The sequence below is a fragment of the Amblyomma mixtum genome, chromosome 1, assembly GCF_055824585.1.
Source record: "Amblyomma mixtum isolate Tamu chromosome 1, ASM5582458v1, whole genome shotgun sequence".
NCBI lineage: Eukaryota > Metazoa > Arthropoda > Arachnida > Ixodida > Ixodidae > Amblyomma > Amblyomma mixtum.
The window spans coordinates 56,623,228-56,643,425 of record NC_143012.1 but is presented as its reverse complement, the minus strand read 5'-3'; the positions used below and the strand labels follow the sequence as shown (position 1 = coordinate 56,643,425).

At 43.4% G+C, this 20,198-nt stretch overlaps 1 protein-coding gene across 1 annotated transcript; it reads left to right on the top strand.

Moving 5' to 3' along the window:
- The first annotated feature begins 1,102 nt into the window (after positions 1–1,102).
- On the top strand, positions 1,103–19,046 carry LOC149366355 (uncharacterized). The gene is made up of 4 exons (XM_089570446.1): positions 1,103–1,500; positions 4,800–4,847; positions 7,117–7,261; positions 19,024–19,046. Exons 1-4 carry the CDS (start codon positions 1,372–1,374, stop codon positions 19,044–19,046), a joined length of 345 nt encoding a protein of 114 aa, XP_089426572.1. The 5' UTR covers positions 1,103–1,371.
- The last annotated feature ends 1,152 nt before the right edge of the window (positions 19,047–20,198 follow it).

The following is a 20,198-nucleotide window of genomic DNA, read 5'->3' as shown; positions in this document are numbered from 1 at the left end:
GGCTCGACGGATAGCGCGTCGTCCTTTGCGCGCCTTCACTTGAAACGCTATGCTGACGGTGGGGCTCATTTCCTCCATGGCGGAGCAGCTGGTGGGAGACCACTACCCGGGTGACATCTCGCATCTTGGGGGTAAGTTAATTTTCTTCGAACCTGTTCATTATTTCAAAGCCTTTGCGCACAACTGGCCACGTCAACACAGCTAGTACAGAGACGCGAAGACGCAGTGCCTATCGCGGCAGCACGCAGCGCTGAAAGGTTGTTTGCTGGCGGCACACGGGCATGAATGCGCGTGTAGTGTCAGTGGTCACACGGTCATGGTCAGTATGCCATGCAAATATGCACAGCTGATCCGATCGCGGGGTGCACGATATCGGCGCCGTACTGCCGCCGTACTGCCATTCATCTCTCGCCGAGAATGGAATATGTGCCCACCAATAGATCTTCGGCCCGGGCTTTACATTCTCGCCGCATGTTACGCTGTAATTGAAGTAACAGCGCTCGACCAGTTTAACTACGTAGACTGCGATTCAGCTGTATGCGTTAGGATTGAGCTTCCTCCTCTTTCACTTGTATTTCACTTGTACTTTTATAAATTGTGTATTTAAGGTACGAAGCTCCATATGATCCAGCTGCGTTCGTACTTATAGCCGAGCCAGTGTAGTCGAGCCTTGAATAGCAGAACGGTGAGATAAAAACAAATTGCTCTGAAGTTTTTCGCCTCTATTTTGGCATTCGCTTTTTCATACTTTGGCTCGGAGCTGAAATGGTACAAACAACAGCAAAATGCACACAGGTGCCCAAGCTCCATTTGCCCTAAATCCCGAAGTTGCAGTGAAATTTAAGGGTAATTGAGCCTTTAATATGTACGAAGAATAAACTTGATTGTTTCATGATTATAACCAATGGCGCAAATAAATCTGACTTTGACTTAAATATGCTGAGGTACCTCTCCAATACCTTATTTGATGTTAAAGGAAAAAGTGTGGTTTTTCTGCAATTGGCACTATTAATTCATCATACCTGTGAGAATGTGAAATCAGTGCTAATCATGCCAGATTTCAAATTGAGGGACGCATACAAAATTTGAAGCAAACCAGCCTTCTACTGAAAATATCGTTCTGCTGTGGGTCTGTTCTTTTGAATGGTGGCATGTATTGTAGAAACGATGCTGGATATCGATATGCAAGTGATGTCTCGTCTGAGGCTAGCTTGTGAATGACTGCCGTGGTTATGAATTTCTTGTTGCCTGGCCCACTTCGAAATGTGGTTAAACATTTGTGTTCCATTCTGCGACCGGCTCCTTTTTGTGCCTTGCATTTTGCCTTACATGCTTGATTCTAGTCCATTTTTTGCACTGTGCTGCTGTTAAATGTGTCTTTTTACCTTGCAGCAATCTCCACATAGCTTTACCAGCAATGCCTCTTCCAAGCTGTCCAGTATAGCTGTGCCAGCCTTTCACTTGGTGCTAGGATGCCCAGCAAGCAAGCAGGCTTTTGAGGTAAACACTGAAGACATCTTCCGACACAAGTAGCTTTTATTTTCCTAGTCCACTGCTACTTGTGTGACCCCTCGTTATGTTGATTTTGGCAAGTTAGGTTGCCTATTAAGGGCTCTCTTGTTTTTCACCTGCTGCTGTGGCCTACTGCATTGGTGTTCGGCTACTGAGCCCAAAGACGCGGGATTGAATGGTGGTGGCTTCGTTTCGACAAGGCGAAATGCATATTTGCTCGTGTGTTATGCAATGTCAGTGCATGTTAAAGAATCTTTGGTGGTCGAAATTTATGCACAGCCCTCCTCTATGAATGGAGCTATTGTTCAACTTTGAGGCATTAAAGGGACACTGATGGCAAGCTGAAGTTGACTTGTGATGATGAAGTTCCGCATCCTAACCACAAAGACGACACTTTTTCTGAAAGTGGAGCTTTATAAGCCAGAGAAAGCAAAACATACAATTTTCATCAGCACCGGCTTATTTCGGAAGTAAATTGCGATGCGCTGACTCCGTTTTTTTTTTTTTGGCACAGATTCCAGAGGCTAGGCTGAACTGCCATTCACCTCAGAACGGTTATCATGGAGTCCTTTGTGTAGACTTCATGAGTTCAAATCGAGTGGCGGGAAAATTTTTAAATGTTTTTTGCACCAATCATTGTGTTGATGGCCTTTCCGCTGCTGTTAAAAACCGGGATAGCAGTATGGTATCCCATAAAACTAGGTTCAGGACTTGCAGGAAAGTGGTTTATCACATTCCGCTAGCTTGTGCAAGAAACTACTTCAGGGATATGTGCAGGTGTCTTTAATGTGTTCCTGAGTGAGCACTAATCTGGCACTAATCTGGCACTACAGTGCCAATGTCGTGAGTGTAAATCATAAGATGACCCATCAGTGTGTACGCCTGATTTCTGTGACACTTCAGTGGTGTATAGAAGTGGTAAACAAATCTGTAAGGTATTTGATGCATATCTCCAAGGCAACGGCTCTATGAGTAGCGAAGCCATTAGTCAATCTTCAACAGAAAGAATTTTCTCTTTTAGATGACGTGCTTGTATATCAGTGACAGTTATTTGTTGTCCTGCCCTTCGCTGGTGTGGGTCATGTGTGGCGCATCTTCATGCGAGCCTTCTTTTCCTTTACAAAAAATTCAATTGATAGTCCAACCTGTTTTCTTCTCTTTTCCTGTGTTGCATCTTTTGGCTGGTTTTAAATCTGTAACTGAGCTCAGACCGTGATAATTACAGCCGGTAAACAGGGCTACTGAATGTGAGCTTTGCATACATGCGTACTGTATGTGTGAAAGTGCAGTTTACAATATTCAGAAATGCTTGACAGCCTGACAAGAATCTAAAATTTTGTTGGAATTCCTATTTGTTCTCTGTTCAAGTGTCGAGAGTTTTTCCGCTTCATCGTGTGATTAGAGCCACTTTGGTACTTAAGCTGAAATCTTTTTCTTTAGCCTGCATGTTTCTCACTTTTGGGACAGAAACGTGGAGGCTAATGAAGAGAGTTCAGCTTAAAAGAGTATAGACACCTAATCTTGGTGGCATGTTTTCTTCTCTATAGTGATGCGGAAGACACTACTATGCATGAATCACCATCTGGTATTCGCGTGAGACCGCTAAATAATTTATAATCAACTTTTTCTGCCATCCTGTTTCGGTGAACAATTTGACTATGGCTATGACATCAAAGAGAGGTTATAGGTCACGTGAGGCGTGGAAAAACTGCACTTATAATCGCTGCTTCATCATTTTAATTCGCTACAGCGCTGACGCCAGCATTCCTTAAGAGCCAGAAGTACCAATTGTATTGCAGTTTTTCATGCCTCACATGACCAATAACCTCGCTTTGACGTCACAGCCATCATTCAGCTGTCGAAACCGAAACAAATACAGCAGGAGAAAGAAATTTGATTATAAATTATTTAACGGTCATAGGAGGATGCCATGTGGTAATCCGTGTATAATACTTTATGCCTTATTACAAAGAAAAAAACACGTGCCAAACGATAAGGACAGCAAAGTGAGCTATGGAAAGAAAAATGATAAGTCTAACATTAAGAGACCAAAAGGGGGCGGAGTGGGTGAGGGAACAAACGCGGGTTAATGACATGCTACTTGAAATTAAGAGGAAGAAATGGGCCTGGGCGGAGCTTGTAATGGGAAGGCAACATAACCGCTGGTCCTTAAGGGTAATGGAGTGGATTCCAAAAGAATGCAAGCATAGCAGGGGGCGGCAGAAAGTTTGATGGGCGGATGAGATTAAGAAGTTCGCGGGGATATGGTGGCCACACCTAGCAAAGGACAGGGTTAATGTGGAGACATGGGTGAGTCCTTTGCCCTGCAGTGGGCATAGTCAGGCTGATGATGATGGTATGTGGCGCACCTGCTGCTTCGTGCTATCAGCTGGCCCATGCTTGGCCGACCAGACTAGCCAAATTTGTGATGTGGGTTTTCTATTGCACCTGCATTTGTGTACACAGAGGACTTGAATGGTAGCAGGCGATGCTGTGCATGTGTTCACGCCACAGCACACATGACCCACACTGAAAGCTTCTCTGCCTTTAGTAAGACAGCTGCATCAGTCTGGGGCATAACGTATCCCAGTGCTAGAGTATGAGTAAATTGCTCTGGAATTTTAATCTGGTATCAGGTAGCATAGCGCAAAAGAAGGCTAGCGCGGCTGCCTAATATTCTCTTGGGCAGCTGTGTTGGATTTTCAGTGCCTGTTAGTGTAATCCGTGAAAGTTCACTGTAACCCATTCGTTTCAATGTAAATTAGGAAGTCCTTAGAGCCCTGTACTTTTTAATGATAATAACAAGGTAATGCAGTAATTCAATTGTACCTGTTCTCTTTCAACACAGTAAAGTGCTGCTGGGTCGAGATCACAGTTTTACTTTGTAGGTGTGCTCAGGCTGTCATCATCATCATCATCAGCAGCAGCAGCAGCCTGCCTACACCCACTGCAGGGCAAAGCCTCTCCCATGTCTCTCAAATTAACCCTGTCCTTTGCCACTTGCGGCCACTGTATCCCCACAAACTTCTTAATCTCATCCACCCACCATTTTTTCCTGTGTGTGTGTCTTTTCGCCATTCTGAAATTCTATCATACAAATGGATTGATGCATGTAGTGTCAGGTGCGTAATGTGATACCACCAGCTCACCCCAAGCTGTGCTCAGATTTGCCTCATTGCTGCAGGAGCAATAAGGCAGGCTTGAGGCTGAGTGGTGCAAAAACATGATTTTTCAAGAATGTGTTTGTGGAAATTGCAATTAATCATGTGAATTTGCTTTCATTTTAGGAGCTGCACACAAGCTGTGCGCCTTTCCATGCTGATCATGCTGGCCAGGTACGCTTATGGTTACATTACTAGGTTGTTTTCATAATGGCAGTTGTGGATTTCTGTGTGGTTTTAAAACATAAATTGTATACGTATTTGGCCTGCCACAAACGTATAGTGGTGCATTCAAGGCCAGTGTTACAAAGGGATGTTTTGATTGCTGCAAGAACTTGAAGGCCCCTGTGTGGTCACTGTGGAAGGCCCCCTCCCTACTTAGGAATTGCTATTTGGGTTACTCAGTCAATTGGCAGAGGAATAGTGTATAGAGATAAGGGATGGAAGAATGCTTCCAACTAAAGAAAAAAATCCAGCAAGCAGTCATAGAAGCAGAAGTGCAAAAATGGCAAGGCTTTCTCTAATTTACATAGAATCTTTTTCACTTAGACTTCTTATTGCATACAACGGCTGATGCTTGGCTTACACACATATTTTCTTTAGGTATGCAGTAGGTCTCACATTCTTGTATGATATGGTCACGGTGCCAAAAAATGATGGTGGTGTTAGAAAACTCGGAATATAGAGGAATTTTATTGCTGACCTTATGGAGAACTATGGTAGCTGTGCAGTCGTTTAAATATCCTCCAATATTTTCACATAACACTCTTCTACACCCTGATTCCACAATGCCTGCATGACAGCTGTGGTTCCACCGAGTCAATTGCTGTCTGGTAGTCAATGAAGGCTATATATTGGGGTTGGTTATATTCTGCCCATTTCTCTATCACCTGATTGATTGCATGAATGTGGTCTCTTGTTGAGTATCCTTTACGAAAGCCTGCCTGATCATTTGGTTGATTGAATTCGAAGGTTGTCCTGACTCTATTAGTGATTACCTTAGTAAATACCTTGTAGACAATGGATAGTAAGCTGATCGGTCTGTAAATCTTCAAGTCCTTGACATCTTCTTTCTTATGAATTAAAATAATGTTCGCATTCTTCCAAGCTCCTGATACGCTCATGGTCACGAGGCAAGCGTGTACAGGGTGGCTAGTTTCTCTAGCACAATCTCTCCTCCGTCCTTCAACAAATCTGCTGTTACCTGATCCTCACCAGCTGCTTTACCCCTTTGCATTGCTCCTGAGGCTTTCTCTACTTCCTCCCTCGTTACTGGCGGGATGTCCCATTGCTATGCTCTACTGCCTCTCTCCGTAACGTTCTGGTTACATTCACTACTGTAGAGATTTGTGCAGAACTCTTCGGCTACTTTAACTATCTTATCCATATTGCTTATGACATTGCCCTCTTTGTCTTTTAGCGCATACATCTGGTTTTTACCTGTGATTAGTTTTCTCTTCACTGATTTTAGGCTACCTCCATGCTTTAGAGCATGCTAGGTCTTCTCCATGTTAAACTTTCTTATGTTGGCTTCCTTGCACTTATAAATAACTTCGATAGCTCTCCTAGTTCTATTCTATCTCTGAAGTTAGACGTCCTCATGCTTTGGCGTTTCTTCATCAGACCTTTCGTCTCCTGAGATACCTTGCAGATATCCTCTCGAATGATCTGACCACCTACTTCTGCAGCACGCTCCAATGAATTTAAATATGTATTTAAAGATAACAGTTGAGGTGGGAGATTGAGCTTTGAGATTTGCACTTCAACTCGGGAGTTATGCCACTGCTACACAGAATACTTGATCGCCGTAGAGATATTTCATCATCTCGCACCAAGCTGCTGTGGCGCCACTGTCACAGTTGATAATTTTGCTGGGAAGCTGTTGTAGTGCTCACACAGTTTTGAAAAGGTGGTATTCATTGTTTTTGTGCTATTGGCAACAGTGATAATATGCTTGCTGCAGTGTTTTCTGGCTAGCCTTCTTTTTTTTTTAGTGAAATAAGTTGTAAATTTCATGTTGAGTATTCTTTCAGCGATTAAATTGCTTTGATTTTATTGCTTAGTGTATAGTTGCGAGTGCTCCATGTCTGAGTGCAAATTTCTACCACTGAAAAGCCTTCAAAATCTTAATAGATGTCCACACTGTTCTAGGGACTCAGTGGCTATTGGAAATGCCCATTTAGCTGTATTCAAGTGCCACTGAGTTAATAGCCATTTGAAAGCCTTCAAAATGCCTGTGTGACACGGTTATTAGATTTTGTGCAGGTTTGATGCTGAGCAGTCTGCGTGCTTGAGTCGGGTTTTCCAGTGTCTGTATTTCAAACCTGAAACTTTTCGAAATCATCGTTAGTTCATTAATGGAAGAAGTACTTGTGCCCTTTTCTGGAATTTCCAGAAAACAGATTAACTGAATTTTTTTGCATATACTCCTACCTTTTTGCAGGTGCTGCATAGTGAGAACCTGTATCAAGACGCCAACCTGCTGGACTTGGAGAAACTGAAGAAATTGTTTAGCCACTGTGTGGCACCCATCATGAGGGATGTGGCATTAATAAAGCCAGTTAAGGTGACCTTATCTATGTCCTTTTGCAAGCATGCTACACATATGAGAGCCATCCCACGAAGCACCGTTTCTGCAAAGCTTGTTATCTCACAACATGCATGCTGAATGAGGCAGTGACAGACAGATGAGGAGACCTTAATGCAGTACATTAGCGTACCGTGTTGAGCAGTGATGTAGGAGCTTTGCAGCCATGCAAGGTATTATCGGCATCATGATGGTAACTCCATTAGACACTGCCTAGTGCTCTGTGAGCCAGACTCGCCTCTTGAACATTCTGGGACTCACCCTTGGCTCTCGGACATTCTGGAAGCCTCACCCGGCTTGCGCATATTACGTGAGGATGTCTCCTGCTGTACGAGCCTTACGCGGCTTGCGCAGTTATGTGAGAGATGTCTCGCGTTTGCGAGCTTGCTCAGCTTGCGCAAATTATGTGAAATATGTCTCGCGTTCTGCGACCTCGTTCAATCGTCGCATTTTGCATGGCAATAAACACGCAAAGATAGGCACGCAGAATTCACGCTCAATATTTTCAATAGGGTTAGCTTGGTTAAGCCCGGTAATTGCGAAAGCAATATCCGTACGTACGCCATGGTACAGCTCGTAGTGTAGCTGGTGGTGGTGCTTGTGGTTAGACTTGTGGTGATGCATCGGTTATACAATGCAATCCAATTGAATCCAATGCAATCCCATCCCATCCAATCCAATTCATTGCACTGCAATCCAATCCAATCCGAACCAATCCATTCCACTCCAATCCGATCCGATCTAATGCAATCCAATCCAAACCAATCCCATCCAATCCAAACCAATCCCAATCCAATTCAATCCACTCCAATCCAATTCAATCCACTCCAATCCAATTCAATCCACTCCAATGCAATCCGTTCGAATCCAACCCAATCCAATTCATTCCACTCAATTCAATCCATTGCAATAATAATAATAATAGTTTATTTTTCCTCTTTTACAAAGGAAAGGAGCAGCCACGAAAAAGCTGCTTCAGAGAGCAGCTTGACGGGGCGACTGCCCCCTTTCTGACGGCATTTGGCAGCGAATGAACTGATTGAATTTTTACATCAATAAATCAAAATTGAAAGATATTTGAGTTAAAAAGCACAAAAAAAAAATCAAAGTACGTCATGTACATAGCACTAAATGAGGACATGGACAAACTGTTCACAAAAACATTTGACGGAATTGTTTCAGGGAAACAACTAAAGTCTTTGCGACTATTGCGTGAGTGCTGATTGAGTAAAACAGGAAGCCTGTAACGAAGCATCTGCTTGCCATAGTTTGTGCGACAGCCAGTGATATGCCAACGTTCTGGATTTCGGATGTTATGTGTATTGATGTTTTGTTGAAGCACCGCTAATAATGTTAGCGTGCCGTCCTTCTTGGTGATGCCTAGTCTATAAAGTAGGGAAAGTCTAATTATACAAAGATGTCATTTTAACAATTTTTAGTTGCTCAAATAATGGCCCTGTGTGTGCGGTGAAAGGAGCTTTAGAAATTAGTCTGATTGCTCTTTTTTGCAGCAGTAATAACTTAGTGATATTTTCTCCAGTTGTGGTTGCCCACACTAGTGAGCAATAGTTTAAAATAGAGGAAAAAAGTGCATTGTATAGGAGAATATTAATCGAGAGAGGAAATACTGAAAGATGGCGACGTATAGAACCTATAGTGCGTGAGAGCTTTGTGGCTAAGTATTCTACATGGGCATCCCATGACATATTGTCTGAAAAATAGACGCATAAAGTTTTGACAGATTTGCTAACTTCTATTTGACTGTCGTTGAGTATGAGTGGGGATAACTCGAATAATCAGTTTTTGGGGTGGAAGAGTACAGCTTTTGTTTTATTTACATTAAGTTTTAAACTGTTCTTAGATGCCCATTGATCAATTTTGCCTAAGGTCGTGTTAGCACGGCTCGATAGATCAATACCTGAATGACCAGAGAAAAACAGACTGGTATCGTCGGCGTAAATAATGTATTTTGCAGATGGATCTATGCTGACAATATCATTAATGTAAAGAATAAAAAGAAGGGGGCCTAAAAGACTTCCTTGTGGAACTCCTGAGATGACGGGCTGCACTGCAAAGGAAAAACCATTTATTTCGACATACTGTGTTCTACTGGATAAGTAAGAAGATATAAGGGAGTAGGCTGTACCACGTATACCATAGCGGTCTAGTTTATTGAGTAACGTTTTGTGATTAATGCTGTCGAAAGCTTTCGAGAAATCTAAAAAGACTCCTAGCACTAGTTTCTTTTCTTCAAAATTCTCTAAAATATACTCTTTTTGCGTGAGAAGGGCAAGCTCAGTTGATCTTTTTTTCCTGAAACCAAACTGAGCGGGGTTTAAAATATTGTGACGGTCGATGAAGGATGTAAGACGCGTGAGAATTAATTTTTCGAAACCTTTTGAAAAGGTAGGCAAGATAGAGATTGGGCTATAGTTAGCAAGGTCGTTTTTATCGCCTTTTTTAAACAATACTATCACCTTCGCAGACTGCATGATGCGTAGAAATACCCCTTCTGAGATGCATGTATTAAAAATATGTGTCAAACAGCTTGATATACCATGAATAACAAATTTAACTGGCTTTATCTGAATGGCTGTACTATCTACAGATTTGCTGTTATTAAGGCTGTTGAAAGCCGCAACCACCTCGTCGTCTGAAACAGGATTTAAAAAAAACAGTAGAGTTATTGCGAGAATAATTGAGCGGCAAGTCTTCGTAAGATGAGGAGGGTTGAGCTATGGAAATGAAAAAGTCATTAAATGCGTTCGCCAGTTCGGGTCCCTCACAATCTACTCCGTGAAGAGTAATTTTGGTGAACGGTTCTGGCGTACGCCCTATGATTGAGCTTCATTTCTTCCAGGTCGCCTGGCAACTATTTCTCGACGAGAGAAACAGATTCTCATAATACAGTTTTTTCGCGGCACGAAGCTCCTTTGTCACCTTATTCCTGAATGATTTGAAGGTTTTCAATGCGTCAGGACATTTGGTTTTCAAAAAATTGCTGTACAGTTTGTCACGTTTTTTTATCCGTTTAAGCAACTGGTAACTGACCCACGGTTTACGAGCCTGCCGGGGGGGGGGGGGGGGGGGGGGGGGGGATTGTGTACTTTGTGTGGAAAGCAGGTAGAATATATTTCCTGAAATATCGCAATAAATTTACAATACGCTACCTCGGGATTTCGTTCAGAAAAAAACATCACTTCAATCCGCGCCGGCTATATGTTCACGAAAGTTAGAAAGTGTAGAAGGATTAATATCCCTGTAAGAATATTCTTTCGGCCTTCTCTTGATATTAAGAGTATGGTTCACAGATAGGAAAATGCGTAGATGATCGCTAATTTGTAAACTGTTTACTGCGGATGTTAGCTGGATTTATATTTGTAACGATGAGCTGGATTTATAAGTTGAGCTGGATTTGTAAGATGAGCTGGATTTATATTTGTAACGAAAACATCTAGTAATGTTTCTGATTAACTCGTTACTCTCGTTGGCGCATTCACAGCATTCAGACAACAGTGAACATTTAACAGTAAATCTAATTCATGCCTCACCGTGCTGTTCGATAAAAGATTAATATTTAGGTCACCACCAAGAACGATATTATACTTATGTTGGTTTACATACTCAAGAAGGGAATCCACAAAAGAAAGGAAAACACTCGTATCGCCAGATGGAGGACGATAACACACAGTAAACAAATATGAACGGAATTTAAGTGTAAGTACCTCATAATCGGCGTTTACACAACAAAATTCATCCAGCAGTTCACATTCCATATCTTTTAAGATCAACAGCGATACGCCACCCCCTCGTTTACCCCGGCGGTTCAGACAATAACTCTTATAAGCTGAGATACTAAATGTCTCGTCCTCAGTACAAAACCATGTTTCTGTGAACAACAGAACGTGAATCTGCAACTTCACTTCAGCAAGAAAACGCTCAATGACGTCTTGCTTCCCTCTCCCTGAACGCAGATTAAAATGAGCAAAGTTCAAACATTGCTGCGAAGTTTTGCAATGGAAAGCCAGGTCCGATGAACAGACTGGACTTTGCAGAAAATGAAGCATTGAAAAATATAACAAAAAATAACTGTACAAACATCAAAGTGGTGTTCACATCACGCGTTCACAAGTTTAGCGAAATCCTCCGGGCTACGAATGACAATAGCAGTCTCCCCTTCCTTCTTTCTAATAAGTACGCAACCACCGGCATGCCACGCGAAGCGATAGCCGTTTGCTGCTGCCCAGTCCCGGCTCAACTGCAGAAGGTTTCTGTTTTACTTCGTCACGTTTTCCGATATGGAAACAGAAGAGTTGGCCTTTCTCAAAGCTATACGGCCTGCGAGCGACTTGTCGCGAAGCGCTTGGTGTGAGAAACGTACAAGAATCGTGGGTACTTTCCCCGGTTTAGAAGGGAGACGGTGAACATTATCTATGTCACTCGATTTCAGTTCTTGCAGTTTGATCGTTTCAGCGACATCGTTCAATTTAGCTAGCAAGTCTTCAGGGGAAACGGGAATTCCGTGAACTTCAATGTTGTGCTTCCTGCTATATAGCTCTAGCTCATTTACAGACAGTTTCAGTTGGTCAACGGTGCTGCTATCGCAGCTTTTCTCTTCTAGCTTCTGGACGCGCTTTTTAAGGCTACCTATTTCCTCGTCTTGTTGCTCCTGTTTCTCTAGGATGGCATCATATTTGGCTGACATCATTTCTATGGATGCCCTTACTTCCTCGACTTGAGACGGCAAACACGCGAGCGCGTCCAACTTCTGAACAATATCAATGAGGCTTCCAGCGAGTTCTACATCAACGGAACCCTTCCCACCAGATTTTAGCTTCGAGTTGCGGCAAGGCACACAACGGCACGATTTGCGACCGGCTTCACCTTTAGATCTAAAAGTCGCCTCCGACCAGCCCGAGCAAGTACCAAGGTGATAGCTGCACTTATATTCGGCGCACAGCAGGGCCTGGTCATCCGCTGGTATGGCTTCGTCACAAGATGGGCATACAGAAGACATTTCGGCGCAGCGTAAAAACGAACAAAGAACACAAGCAGTGTGGCCGCAGCGGTGGCAGTGCGGGAAGGAAATACAGGAGACAAAATAAACCAAAAAATGTTATTCAGCACCAACCTGGAAAGCGAAGCAAGATCAGATTAGGGGGGCGTCCTCGCTCTGCCGCCGCTGCCGCCAACATGCCTCGTTCGTGAATTACAGCCACCAGGAGCACAGCAAGGGTACGCAGGTGTTACGTCAGGTGTGACGTCAGTCTTGAAAACAGACCACGCAGGATTACGCGATTCTTGCTTGAGAAGGCTTGAAATTCCGGCCTGGAAAGCGAAGCAAGATCAGATTAGGGGGGCGTCCTCGCTCTGCCGCCGCTGCCGCCAAATCCAATTCACTCCAATCCAATCCAATGTAATATATTCTAATCTAATGTAATCTAATCAAATCTAATCCAATCCAATTCAATCTAATCCAATTCAATGTAATGAAATCAAGGTCAAATGAAGGTCAATGGTGGTCACCGCCGCGGCGCGATGGTGGCCACCGGCCGCGGCACGATGGTGGTCACCGGCCACGGCACGCAACGGCGTGAAAGTGCAAGTAGTAATGCTTTCGCAATAAAAGAGCCGTAGTTGCACGTAAACATGCCGACTGGATTCGCAAGGACTGCTGAATCGGCTGAAGCGGGCGGCTCTCGCTTGGGAGGACGCCGCCATGTTTTCACGCTAAGGGTGCAAAAGGCGCAACGCTAACTTTTGAAAATTGTGTGCGTACGCTACCGCTATTTCCGCGTTAGCGTTCTGCGCATGTGCACTCTGGACCCGCTATTCCGCTATGCACGCAATTATGCAAAGCCGGCAATGCTAAAACTCTCGAAATTAACAAGCACACCTTTCGCTTTAGGCAGCAGCTGCAGGAACGAGTATCTGAAAAACAAGGTTAGTATTAACGCACCAACCTGGGTTTTATGCACTGCGCAAGTACGGTCGATCGCTGCCACCGCTGTTGCCAGAGTGATGCTAGTTGAATATGCAGCAGTTGTTCAAAGTGCGTGCGTATTTCGGGCAGACAATTTCACCATTTCCGCAGTCCGAGATATCATCCAGACAACACCTCAGCATCGCGGGTGGCCACATTCACCAAAGCGGTGCTCATCGACCGCCACACATCTGTCGTGCAGGTCTCAGGTAGGAACCGGAGTTCAAATCAAATCAAATCAAAAAGTTTATTTCCCATCTAGCACTACAGATGGAGGAATTGTAGAAAAAAGCTGCCCTTGGGCAGCTTGACGAGTCTACAATCCTAATTATTGACAGGGAGGCAACACAAGAGTTTATACAATTTTAAAAAACAAGCACATCAAGGAAGCACCGGAGAATACACGAAACAGCAATATGTATACATAATGAAACTTAAACCATGTTATTCAAAAACAAATTATGTAGTTCACGACGTCAGAAAGAAAACAAATCGAGGTTAATGTGGCTATAGCTATTTAAAAGAGATGGAAGTGTGTACTGAAGGCATTCCCTACCAAGATTTAGTCGAGGTGTTGGCACTGTCCATTCTTCGCCACGTCTTGTTGGATAGACTGATTCTTTTTTCCTTAGTTCTGCTAAATTTTTAAGATTTGTTATATTCTTCTTGATTTCTGTTTTAAAAGTAGCACTGAGGCGATATTTATAAAGATTATGTGCTTTAATAACCCTGGAATGACAAAAGAAAGCTGCACTTGGATGTCGGAACGGTAAATTATATGCATTTCGGAGATATCTTTTTTGCATTAAATGAATACGTTCAAGGTTAGTGAACGTTGTAGTGCCCCACACCAACTGGCAATAGTTTAAATGCGAGTTGAATATTGAATTGTATACCAGCATCTTAGTTTTTGTGGGAAGTATGTATTTTAGACGGCCTATAACACCAGTGATTTGAGGTATTTTTTTCAAGATATAATTGACATGATAATCCCATGACATACTGGCAGAAAATATGACCCCAAGGCATTTAAACTGCTCAACAATTTCTACAGCCCGCGAGTTTAATATAATATTATCGTGCGGTGGGATAACTTTATTTGTCGGCCTAAATATGACAGCTTTGGTCTTATTCTCGTTTATTTGCATCAGGTTAACTGCAGACCAGACCTCAAGAGCTTTCATTGTGGCATTACATTGTTTGATAAGTTCATGAACATTTTCACCCGAAAAAAATACGCTTGTATCGTCTGCATAGATGGAAAACTGTATTATCGCTAATGTTGACAATATCGTTTCGGTAAATATTGAAGAGTAGAGGCCCTAGCGTACTGCCTTGGGGGACACCGTAGAAGAGCGGCTTCGGTTCAGACTGTATACCATTTATGTACACCACTTGCTGTCTAAACGACAAATAAGAACTAACAATGAGAGCGCTTTTCCTCGGATACCATAGTAGTGTAATTTATTTAGTAAGATTTTGATTTACCAGGTCAAAAGCCTTTGAGAAGTCCACAAATACACCAATGACAATAGCTTTGTTTTCAAGTTGCTTTATTATATATTCCTTTTGTTGGAGTAATGCAAGTTCAGTTGATTTGCTTTTGCAGAAGCCAAACTGAAATGGTGTTAGCAAGTTAAATTTATGGATGAAATTGACATTCTCAGATGGAGCATTTTCTCAAATGCTTTCGAAAACACTGGCAAAATAGAGATTGGTCTGTAGTTGGCGAGGGCGTTGCGATCTCCTTTTTTTGTAAAGAACAACAACTTTTGCTAATTGCATTTTTTCCGGAAAAACTGCAGTTTCTAAACAGATGTTAAAGATGTGAGCAAGTATGGGAGCAATTATGTCAACTACATGCTTGACTGGCCGTATTTGGATATCATCAATGTCACAGCTACTGCTATTGTTAAGATTTGTTATCACCGACACTACTTCGTCTACCGTGACTGGGTGCAGAAAAATTGTTTCATCATTCTGAATTCGAACATATTTGCAAGCGTCAGATCCGGCAGCACGTGTTACAGCACGGGTAGCCAAGCTCGTTAAAAAAGTATTGAATACATTAGCCAGTTCAACGCCAGAAACTTCCTTTCCATCAATATTTAATTTTGTTAATGCAGTGCGTGAACTGTCCCGCTGCAGAAGTGTATTTAATCTCGACCATAGTACACCATTTCGACCATTTTTAACCTCTAGAAGTGACACCTGATAGGCTGTTCGTGCAGACCTCAGTTTTTTAGTCAATTTATTCCTATATTTCTTAAATACCGCAAGGTCCTCAACCTTCCGGCTGCTCAAAAATTTTCTATACAGCTTGTCTTTCATTTGTATTTCTCTGCGAAGCTCTGGCGTTACCCATGGCTTGCGGATTCTGCGACTTTTCACACGTGTTGCAAGAGGAAAGCAGTCGTGATATATCTGTTTAAAGCAATCGACAAACGTATTATAGGCAACATTTGCATCATGAAGTTCAGCTATCTTACTCCAATATACTTTCATGAGCGCATCCCTAAAGGATTTTAATGATGACTCTGTAATAGCTTTGTATGTGATTGATGTGGACTTACTTCCTATTGTACTAGCGTTCTTAATGCAAGCAAACACAGGACGATGGTCACTAATACAAGATAAAACACCAGAAAAAGCATTCAGCCGCATAGAGTTAGTAATAATTAAATCGAGAACAGAATGGCCTTCGCTTGTGACTCTGGTTGGTGTATTGATCAGGTTAACAAAGCCATTAGACATAATAGTCATATTAAAATCTCTAGCAGATGGGTTGGGATTACCCATGTCAATATTAAAGTCACCACAAGCTATTAAGGTTTTCTTATTGTGATACTGAACAACAAAAGCCAGGAACATGTCATAAAACTGTAAAAACGATGCAATATTACCGTTAGGAGGGCGATAACACACAGAGAACACAGCACTTTGTGTAGAAACTGAAATAATTTCATAATCTGGGGTAATTAAAGTGTATGCTTCAAGTAATTCGCCTTCAACATCATCTTGAAGCAATAATGCAACACCACCGCCGCGAACATGTCTGTTTGCATAATATGTCGTATAATTCTTCAACCTGAAGACATCACAGTCACTTGTGCTCCACGTCTCGGTTAACATTATTGCAGAGAATTCAAAGGAAAAACTAGCAAAAAATTCTTCCAGGCAGAATACTTCGTTTTTCACAGACCTAGTATTCAGGTGAATACATTTGTAAGAGGTCGCCGGAAAATCTGACACCACTTGATCCACATCACTGGGAAAATAATAGCGAGTATCATCCATCACTTTTTTTTTCAGCAAATTAGAACGAACAATGCGTCAGTTACAGGCTGTCAAGGTCAGCTTTGGACTTAATAGCGATGGCAACTGCACCGCTGGTCTTTCGAACCAAAACTTTTCCGTTCACATACCAGACAAAAGCATAGCCTTTTTCCTTTGCCTTATTCTTCGTGTCCCTAAGAAGTTCTCTGTGGTAGCGAGTCAGGTTTTCTTGAATGAAAACGTTTGATTCACTGTCTTTCAGCGCCTTCCTTTTCTGAAGCCAAGTGTCCTTTGTCTGCTGCTTGGTAAACCGGATAATAATTCCGGGGATTTTATCTCTCCTGGCTGGCAGGCGGTGAACTGATGCGACGTCAGCGTCAGTGAGCTGAGGGACTTGAAGCGTATCGGCAATCTGATTCAGAGATGATAACAGGTTTTCGCCCGCGACAACAGGGACACCATGTACTTCCAGATTAAGCCGCCTACTGCGAAATTCTAGGTCATTGATTTGTTGCTCAAGATCAACTTGTACTGTAGCACGAGCTAAGTCCTTCTCTTCCAGTTCTGCCACCCTCTCTCTGAGCACCTTTATTTCTGCGTCCTGTCTTTTTATTTTCTGCTCAAATTCATCGAACTTTCCTGACATGAACTGAACAGATTTTTCCATGTCACTGATTTTTTCAACAAGTGCAGGCAAGCTTTCGAGCTTTTGATTAATGGCCATAAGACCATCAGTTTCAACTTCGCTTTGAACGCGTGTCGCAGCGCTTCTGCATGTTGGGCATCTCCAATTAGCCTTGGCGGTTTCGGTTTTTCCCTTAAAAGATTTCTCGGTTACGCCAGCGCACTTGCCAAAGTGGTACTCGCTCGAGCATTCTGAGCATTGCACTGACCCCGATCCTTCATCCAAGTCAATGGGCAACTGACATGAGAGGCAATTATAAGGCATAGCTGAAAATCTTAGGGAAAAAAAGGAAAAAAAAGCACAGCAGCAGCAACAACAAATCACGGAAGGAACAATTGCAGGGTGACACTATGGCAGCGGCAGCAGCAGCAACATTGTTGGCTAATTGTTGATAAAATAATAAGAGTGCTTTGTACACCAACCTGTAAAAAGCAGGATTCCTCGATGAGCAGGTGTTCCCACGAGCTGCCGCCGCTGCCAAATGACCACCGAGCAGGAAGACGCCCAGTTATATCAGTTCCTGCAGTGTGCTAACTGCGCATGCGCTGGCAGAGTTCGTTGAAATGGCGATGCGAGGTAATCAGGGCTTCGGGGCTTGCAGCGTGGCACTGCTGGCAGGGCTTTGTGCAGAGCCGGCACCACGTCCAAAGGTTCCCACGATGGCTTGTGTCAGCACAGAAGCAGCACGGAAACTGTAAAAAGCAGGATTCCTCGATGAGCAGGTGTTCCCACGAGCTGCCGCCGCTGCGGTAAACACATTCAGACTGGTAACCGTTGATGTTAACTGTATCATGTAGTACACTCGACAACCACGTCTCCGTAAAAGCAAGCATATCAAAACTATGATCCAATGAATCTAGAGCTGTAGCAATGTCAAATTGTTTTTTCTTCAAACTTCTGATGTTGACATGAAAAATGGACACACTATTATTACAGTGAAAAGAAGAACTGCGCAGGAGAGAGTTGAAGGACACACTATCGTGATACACGTCGTCGAAATGGCAAGCCATCAGAGTGCAAAGGAAAAAAATAAACAGATGGCACGTCTACAAAGGCGCAGCAGCTCATACTATCAGGTCAAGATCCTCATCGGGAAGAATGCGGATGACCCGTGCGCCTGAGGCCTTGCGCACAAACAGCTTGCCGCCCCTTTGCCAAGCGTACTGATAACCCTTTTGCTTTGCTCTAACCCTCATAGCCCACAACAGCCTCTTATTTTCTGCTGTAAGATTGTCCAGAAAGAACACTTCGGAATTATTGTCCTGCAGAACACCTCTTTTTGACATCCAGTGGTCACGCATGAACCGTGAGATGAAGCGAACAAGAACTACGGGTTTTTTACCTTGTTTTTCTGGAAGCCTATGGAGGCTTTCAACATCAGCGTTTATCAGTTCGGCAACACCCATTTCTTCGGCCAGAACATTTACTTTAAGGAGCAAATTTTCATTATCACTTGAGGGCAAACCATGAATTTCCAAGTTCTGACTTCTGTTGTACTGTTCCAAACTGTTCACTTGTTGCCGCAAGCTCTGGACTTCCTGTTTAGTATGGTCGCTCTCAATTGAGTCGACTCTTTTCTTTAGGTCAGCAATCTCGCTTGTGTGTTTTTTCATTTCTGCGAGCACGTCATCGTAAGAATCTGATAGATGCTGGACTGATTCCTCCATTTTGTCAACTGTGACCTTCATCTGCAGCAATGTTTCCATCTTGCCCTTAATATCTGAGAGTTCTGATATCACACGACTCATTTCCGCGAGCACTTTTTCAAGACCCTGTGGGTCCTCACGTTTCTGTTTCTGTGCACCTCTGGCACTTCTAGCAACCATAATGACACAGGTTTGACACTTCCAGCTCTTTTTATCAGCCTCATTCCAGCCTTAATAAGCTGATTTTGTAACTCCCGAACAGGACCCAAGGTGGTACCCATAGCAGCATTCTGAGCACGCAGCAAACATGCCATTGTCTGGAAGTGTCTCGCTGCAGACAAGGCAGCCATCACCCTCTGACATCCTAAACGAGGTGCAAAAGGAGCTACCGCTAAAGATGAACGCAACAGCAGTGGTACTCACAAGTTCGCTGCACCTCAAGACGCGTCCGCCTTCTGGTAGCGGCTCATCTTAGGACTGACGTGCCAGCCGCAACCAGCAGTCCAACAGGGGCAAATACACGTCCACAACCTTTCGCTAGCACTCACAACTTACAAATAAAATCCCGGAACACACACAAAAAAAATGCACAGCACACAAATACGGGGGCAACGGCGGTAGTAAAAAAAAACGCAGCGTTAGAGACCGAAATAAAAAATACAAACCTGCAGATGCGAGAAGAAAAAAAAATTTCAAGATAAGGAGAGCGTCCTTCCACCACCGCCGCCACCGCCCGTGTGAGCAGTTTCAGTTCGTCCGCCAGGAGCGCGGACACTATTTTCCGTTGTCGGTGACGTTGTCAGTGACGTCACGCAGGGCGCAAAGTTCCAGTGACACGGCAGCAGTTTGAAGGTCTGCAGATGCGAGAAGAAGAAAAAAAAATTTAAAGATAAGGAGAGCGTCCTTCCACCACCGCCGCCACCGCCCGTGTCGAAACGTCGAAACGAAAAGAAAACGTCGAAATGAAAGTTATGGACCCACTATATTTATGATTTACGGGGGTTTACCGTCACGTGGGGCATCAGGCTATGAGGGAAGTCGCAGTGGAGGGCTCCGGAAATTTCGACAACCTGTGGTTCTTTAAGCCGTATATGCTCCATAAGAGTTCATATGGGTCACAAATGCGTCTCGTATGGACTCACTTGGGCAGCATATTGTCACGTTGTAGTGACGGCAGTCCAGCGGTCAGGAAGACACCAGAAAGACTTGCAAACGAAGCTCTTTATTTGGGCTGACTTGCGCCCGCAAAATAACTTAATCACTCGGTGGCGGCGTAAGCAACAAGCGTGCTTGTCGATCGTCGAACTACGAAAGCTCGCTGCTCGTGGCATCGTTCAATTTAAAGCTG